Genomic DNA, 7,681 nt, shown 5'->3' with positions numbered 1-7,681 from the left:
TATCATTATTCAAGATTCAATCTAGGTCATATAAATAAACATTAAATGGTGTGAAATTGGTTGAAGTTATTCTAGGTGTCTCTCTCTCTCTCTCTCTCTCTCTCTCTCTCTCTCTCTCTCTCTCTCTATATATATATATATATATATATATATATATATATATATATATAGTTCCAAAATCATATGACAAACTTATTATCAAACCAAACCAAAGAAAAAACAAAAAACCGTTGGAGTTTTACCAAATTATTATGTACAAAACAACATAACACGATGAATAATTGAAATACATTTAAGAAAAGGTAATAATTAATGCAAGCACACTATTTTACACATAAAACTTGTAATTTCAAATCACGAGTTCAGTGTATAAATATGGAAGCTTGTGACTTCCTTTATGTTAACAATATAAAATGAGAGAGAAAGACTGAATAATCTGTATATTGATGTATGAATGATAATGTACAATAGAGAGCCTTATATAGGCTAGGTATGTATGCAGTACAAGTAATATAAGTAAACTACAAGTACAGTATACTGGGCCAAGCTCAATGGGCTAATCTAGTCTAAGCTATACACTAATATCCCCCCCAAACTTGAGGTGGTAAGGAGGAAGCCAACTGGAGTTTGGATATAAGATCTCGAAGACGACCAAACGGGTAAGTCTTGGTGAAGATATCAGCAGGCTGGTCAATAGAGGAGATGGAGAACAACTTGAGATTTCCTTTTTTGATATGCTGGCAAGTGATGTGATAGTCGATCTCAATGTGCTTGGTGCGTTCATGGAAGACATCATTATGAGCAATGTAGATAGCACTACGATTGTCACAATAAAGAGGAGTGACAGTGGGCTATGGAGCATCCATGTCAGCCAAGAGCCAGCGAAGCCAAACAAGCTCGCAAGTGGTGTCAGCAAAGGCACAATACTCAGCCTTAGTACTGGAACGGGAAACCACATCCTGCTTCTTGCTATGCCACAAGACAATAGAAGTACCCAACAAGAAACAGAAACTTGTGATAGAGCATCGATCAGTCGGATCACCTACCTAGTCCGCATCTAAATAAGCATGAAGCTCGAGAAAAGATTGAGAGGAGTAGTGGAGACCATGATAAAGTGTGCTCTTGACATATCAGAGAATCCGAAGAACGGCAGCATAATGGACAGAACGAGGGGCATCCATGAACTTACTAACCATACCCACATCATCTGAAATATCTGGACGAGTAATAGTGAGATAGATCAGACTACCAACCAACTGACTATAGCGAGTAGCATCAGATAGAGGTTCACCATCCAAGGATGTGAGCTTTGCATTGTATTCCAAGGGAGTGGAAACAATCTTGTTGTTGGTGATACCGGCTTTGGAGAGAAGACCAGAAGCATATTTAGCTTGGGAATGATAGTATCTATCAGAGGATAAGGTATCCTCAAGCCCAAGAAAATAGCTGAGAGTGTCCAGATCTTTCATCTCAAAATGTTGACCAAGGAAGTGCTGAAGAGAGCGAATACCTGCAGAATCATCTCCAGTAATAATCATATCATCAACATAAAGAATAATAAGAGTGATACCAGTAAAGGATCTCTGGAAAAAGAGAGCAATGTCATGAGGACTCAGTGAAACCCTACTGAGTAACAACTGAGCTAAAATTTTCAAACCAAGCTCCAGGTGCCTACTTGAGGCCATAAAGAGCACGGCAAAGGCGGCAAACTTGACTACCTGAGTGTGGATAGCCTGGGGGTGGCTACATGTACACTTCTTCTTAGAGGTCTTCATTGAGGAAAGCATTCTTCACATCCATTTGATAAAAAGGTCAATGGCAAACAGTAGCCACAGCAATGAGACATCTGACAGATGTAAGACAAGCAACAAGAGCAAATGTTTCCTCATAGTCAATGCCATACTCCTAAGTAAAGCCCTTGGCAACTAGGCGAGCCTTGTACTGTTCAAAAGATCCATCAACCTTGGTCTTGATCTTGTAAACCCACCTACAACCTATTACAGACTAACCAAGAGGCAAATCAACCATATCCCAAGTGTGATTCTTATAAAGGGCATCTAATTCTTCGTTAATAGCTTGCTGCCAAAGAGGGTCAGTATGAGTCTCACGATAGGTGTGAGGTTCATAGTGGGTGGCAAGAGCAAAAGGGCAGTGATAATTAGTGAGATAAGGGGGAGGAATGCTTACCCGAGTAGAATAACAAAGTTTAGGACCAACAAGAGACTCAAGAGAGGGTGGTGCCACGGGATCCAAGATAGGCGGGTCATATGATGAGGATAGAATCGGAGATAAGTTGTCTGGAGAGGCAGCCAATGTTGAAGAATCCTCCACAAGTTTAGGATAGAGAGGGAGGAAAAGATCAGTAAAAATGGGAGACTCTGAGGAAGACACGAAGGCGATGAGAAATGGGATCATAGCAGCGAAACCCCTTTTGAGATACACTATAACCAAGGAAACAACAGAGACGAGCATGAGGCTGGAGCTTTGTTCATTCATGAGGAGGAAGAGAGACAAAGCAAGCACAACCAAAAACCCGAAGAAAGGAGTAGTTAGGAGTTTTACCATAGAGAAGCTTGAATGGTGATTTTTTGTGTGTAGTTGGTAAAGGAATATGATTAATGGTGTGGACACAGCAGTGAGTGTGGCCTCACCCCAAAAGCGCTTAGGAAGAGAGGCAAAAATGAAAAGGGTGTGGACAACATCAAGAATATGACAATGTTTTCGTTTTGCACGACCATTTTGTTGAGAGGCATAAGGACAAGACCGCTGAGGAAGGGTACCATGACTATCTAAAAAGGACAAGAAAGATTTATCATTATATTCTTGAGCATTATCTGATCGAAAGACTTTGGTGGTGCGATTGAATTGTGTTTTAATCATTTTATGAAATGTTTGGTAAATAGACATAAGTTCAGACCTATGGTGAAGCAAATAAATTCAATTATATTGAGAAAAATCATCCACAAATATGACAAAAATATTTAGATCCCCCCTCAGTGGGTACAGGTGCAAGATCCCAAATACCAAAATGTATAAGATTAAAAGGTACAAAAGAAAATGAGTCACTATTATTAAAGGTCAATTTTGTTTGTTTGCCAAAATGACAGAAGGTACAACCAAATTTTTGAAATTGAACTAAACCTAAATGACCTTTAAAAGCTAACAATTGAAGACGAGATAAAGATGGATGACCAAGACGAGCACCATAGATTAGGTAAGAGGGTGGCAGTGGTAGCAGCTGCAGAAACAACTTGTGAAGGAATCTCAAACATGCGACCAACCTTACAGCTTGTCCTAAGCACTTGACCCGTCTGGGAATCCTGCACATCTACACCATGATTAGTAAATAGAAGATCTATGCCTAATTCACAAAGTTGACCAATAGAAAGCAAATTGAAGGATAACTTTGGGATATGAAAAGTATCACTAAGGGATAAAAAAAGAGAAGAGATTGTTCCTTTATGACTAACAGGCATATGAGTTCCATCAGTAGTGTAAATGGTGATTGGATGTTCTAAGGGCGCCTTATCAGAAAATTAGGATTCATTAAGAGTCATATGGTTACAACATGAAGTATAAAAAAACCAAGGTTGTTTACCTGAAGTGACAAAAAGGACAGTGGAAGTGCGGGATAAAACCTGTTGAACTACTGCCTCAATATCAGCCGTAGTAAGTGAGGAAGCCAAAGATGGACTAATAGGAACCGATGGATCTGAAGGACATAAGTAGCAGCCCAAGGAAGAGAAGCTTTATTCTGTTATTGCATAAATTTCTGCAGTTTGTGACAAATTGAGATGTCATGGCCTTTGACAGGACAAAACTCGCATCGAGTACATTTGGCAGATCGAGAGGTGGGACGCCCAGAGTTTATTCATGGAAGAGCAATGAATGCAGCAATAGGAGGTTATGGAGATGGTGTAGCCAATACATGATCAGATGATGGCATGTGATGAGTAGGCCAACAGTTCTCCTTAGAAATGAGCTCTTTGACTGCAGCATTAAGAGAAGGAGTAGGAGACCAGCTAAGGAAAGAAGCCCTAGTAGGCTCAAAATCCTCACATAAGCCCATCATGAAGTGCATAAATTTACGGCGATCCCGATATTTGACAAAGAGCTCAATGTCCTTAAAACGCACTAATGGAAGATCTACAACAGAGAGTTGTTCCCACATAGTAGAATTCTGAGAGTAAAAATTAGAAATAGACTGACTTGTCTCTTGGCGCATCTGATAAAGTTTTGATTTAATGTGGAACTCTAGGCTTGAATTATTGGTACAATTATAGCGATCGGCCATAAATTTCCAAGAAGCCTTAGCAGTCTCAAGACGAGGAAGAAGATTATGAATGGAGGGAATAGAGGTATTGAATACTCCTCTAGGCATTCTTCATAATCATTCGTTGTAACAGCAATCTTGGAGGCATCTTCAGCCGTTGTGGATTTAGACTTAGGGTTTGGTGCTGGCTTAAGAATTGAACTAGTCACATATCTCCACAGTTTATGACTCTTGAGAAAGACAGTCATATTTTGAGTCCATGCATGATAACTAGTAGGACTATCCAACATAATGGTGATAGGACATATGATATCTCGTTCATTTTGTGAAGCCATAATGAAGAAAATGACCAAAAAGTGGGATTTAGAGACCTCAAATGAAGAAACGGAGCCCAAAATTGGAATTAACGTGAAAAACCGAGCAAGACAGGCCCTGTTGAAAATTTTTTACTTTGGTTAAAAATTCAACGCAAAAAGTCAATGGTCAACAGTGGTGGTCAATGGTCAAAGTCAACTACTGACGTGTGCTAACGTAGGCAGATGATGCGAGGTGCTGACGTAGGATGATGACGCAGATGCTGACATGTGCAGGATGACGTCAGCCTAGGGCTGACGTGGACAAACGCTGATGGTCTCAAGCGCGTGGTGCGTGTAGAGGCACGTGGCGGATCGGTTTCCAGCGCGTGTGCACTGCTGGCGGCGTGTGGAGCGCATGGAGCGCGTGTTCGACAGTTAGAAGCTTCAGGTAGCGCATGTGGGCGCATGTCAGGTCCTTTTTGACTGCTCTTGGTTGGGCTTTGCTCCGAATTGGTTGTTTCATCACTTTATGTCTTTGCTTTGGCAGTTGGATGAAGAGAATTGTGAGATCCAAAAGTTGTAGGGACTGTGGGCGTGACGGTTGTGACTCGCTACTAACAGTTACTACTGGATGAAAGCAAGAGCAGCAGAAGAATGCCGGAGATGTCCAGAGGAACCAGAAAGTCAGAGGAATGGCTCTAATACCGTGTTAACAATATAAAGTCAGAGAGAAAGACTGAATAGTCTGTATATTGATGTGTGAATAATAATATACAATAGAGAGCCTTATATAGGCTAGGTATATGTGTAGTACAAGTACTATAAGTAAATTATAAGTACAGTATACTGGACCAAGCTCAATAGGCTAATCTAGCCTAAGCTATTTACTAACACTTTATTTTGCTTCCCGATGGAAGCTAACAAAGAAACTTTGAAACAATATTGCAGCACCAGTCATTCAGTAATACGCATGCTTATACGTACTTTAACACATCAAACGTTCAAGGAGGTTGTGGAAGCATATGCCAGGAGCTCTGGGTCACTTTCAAATTTAGCCATGTCTTCCTCTTTCAAGTTAACCCATGCCTCTATTCCATCCCCACTTTTGGTGTCAATAAATACAGTAACGTTCTTGAAAGGCAAGCTAACTCGACCAATCCACATGGGATTTCCCCAGCCAAAGTCCATTTCATATATAGGGAACCTGCACAAACTAGTGAAATTGAATGGAACTATACCTTGTTTCAGGACTTTTTCACTTGCTTCTTTGATAAAGTCCAAGTGTTGAGTGTGGTCTTGTAATTTTTTCACATACTCATTGTCAATCTTTCTTATCGCAGCTCTTAGATTGCCCACAAGGCCAATCCTCTCTTCACTTGACAGAATGACTGTTGCAACCCGGAAGATATTTCCAAAAAAATTTCCAGACAATGGGGGATCCATCCTCGTCCTTAAGTTCACTGCAAAAAGAACTAAGTTGAGCTTCTTATGCCCACAGTTTTCTTGTGTAGCAGCTACATATCGGCTCCATATAAAGGCTGACAAGGCCTCAACACGGCTTGGGTGTAATGGGCATTCTAAGTCTGAGCTTTCAGCGTATTTTTCCTTAAGAGTCTCTATTGTAGCAAAACTAAACACAAACCTCTTTAATACGAGCTTCTCTTTTGTCATACCAGCTTCTGGTTTAAGCCCAGATAAAGTACTTGTAGGCGGAAAGAGAGTTGATGCTCGAAATTGTGGATAAATATCAGTCTGGCCTCGAGCTGTGGCTGCCCAATTTTTCATAAACATGATAAAGGATGTGCCATCAGCAATCTTGTGGGAAATGCATGCACCAATGGCAATACCGCCACAAGTGAAGTAGTTGACTTGAACAGCGAAGGTTAAATTGTGCGTGCCATCAATATCGCATGGAAGAAATCTGTTGAACTCTGCAGGATTTGGATTTGTAAGAATATCTGAAAGCTTGTACTTGACTTGGGCTTCGCGAAACAACACCCCTTCATCGTTGCAGTCGACGATAAGATTGTCTTTAATGCGGCCAGCTAATGGGTAGTAACGCGTTAAGACGTCAGACAATGATTGCTTGAGGACACTAGAGAATGATTTGGTAGTATCAGTGCTGATTTTGGAGTAGGCATCATTCTTTGTGTAGAAGAAGAGAAATGAAGCATATACAGGAGGCGATATTTGGTCAAGAAAGGAAAGCTGATAATAGCGAAGATGGGTGGGAGTTGGTGAAGACGGTTTGATACTCTCGTTGGAGAATACTTCCACTTCAACCTTCATTTTCTCTTGCCAAAGTAAGTTCACCAGTGCTTCTATGAAAGGTTCTAACGCAAATGGTGGCATCTATCTATGTATTTATAAAACTTCTGCAAGTTGGTTTGATAATATGTGCATGTGCGAGGTATTGACATCATTAGATATTGGTCAGCAATTTCCGGATTGGACGTAAAGCCATGATAGTGCTGTGTTCCAGCTTGTACATTTCGAGATATTCGCTTCTAGTGTGATTAAATATGTATATATTTTTTTTGAGAAGATGATTAAAGTAAGTTTTAATAAATATTATTTAATAAATATTTATATATAATATAAAAAAAACTCACTTAAAATTGTCGCCTAAGAACCCAAAGTTATTCAGGGTGAGTTTGGTTGGACTTTTTAAAAAAGTGCATAATGAAAAAGTTGAGTTTTCAAAAAGTGCATTATAAAAAAGTGTTTTTTCAAAAAACTGAGTGTTTGGTAAAAACTGTTAAAAAGTACTTTTTGAAAAAACTAAGTGTTTGACTAGTACTTATAAAAGTTGCAGTTTGAAGGGTAAATTATCAAAAAGGACAATGTAGATATAAGGGAGTTTATTTCATACTTAAATCAACTATTTCATATACTTAAATCAATTTTTCTCTTTCTAATTTTTTTTTTCTCATCAATATTAGCTAATAATAATCTACCACTTAAGATTTATTGTGAAAATATTGTGAAATTATTGTGATAATTGATATTGATTTTAATTTAAACGTACTATTACAATTTTTTTTTCTTTCTAAAAAAATTATTTTTTTCTCACCAATATTAGCTAATAATAACTTACCACTTAAAATTTATT

At 39.1% G+C, this 7,681-nt stretch overlaps 1 protein-coding gene across 1 annotated transcript; it reads right to left on the bottom strand.

Moving 5' to 3' along the window:
- Window positions 1–5,495: 5,495 nt before the first annotated feature.
- On the bottom strand, window positions 5,496–6,895 carry LOC142633363 (limonoid 21-O-acetyltransferse-like). Its single transcript, XM_075807588.1, has one exon. It carries the CDS (start codon window positions 6,856–6,858, stop codon window positions 5,563–5,565), a length of 1,296 nt encoding a protein of 431 aa, XP_075663703.1. The 5' UTR covers window positions 6,859–6,895; the 3' UTR covers window positions 5,496–5,562.
- Between the last annotated feature and the right edge of the window lie 786 nt (window positions 6,896–7,681).

This window comes from Castanea sativa, chromosome 5, assembly GCF_040712315.1.
Source record: "Castanea sativa cultivar Marrone di Chiusa Pesio chromosome 5, ASM4071231v1".
NCBI classification, from domain to species: Eukaryota; Viridiplantae; Streptophyta; class Magnoliopsida; order Fagales; family Fagaceae; genus Castanea; species Castanea sativa.
The sequence above is the reverse complement of the archived record's forward strand: the minus strand, read 5'-3'. Positions and strand labels throughout refer to the sequence as shown.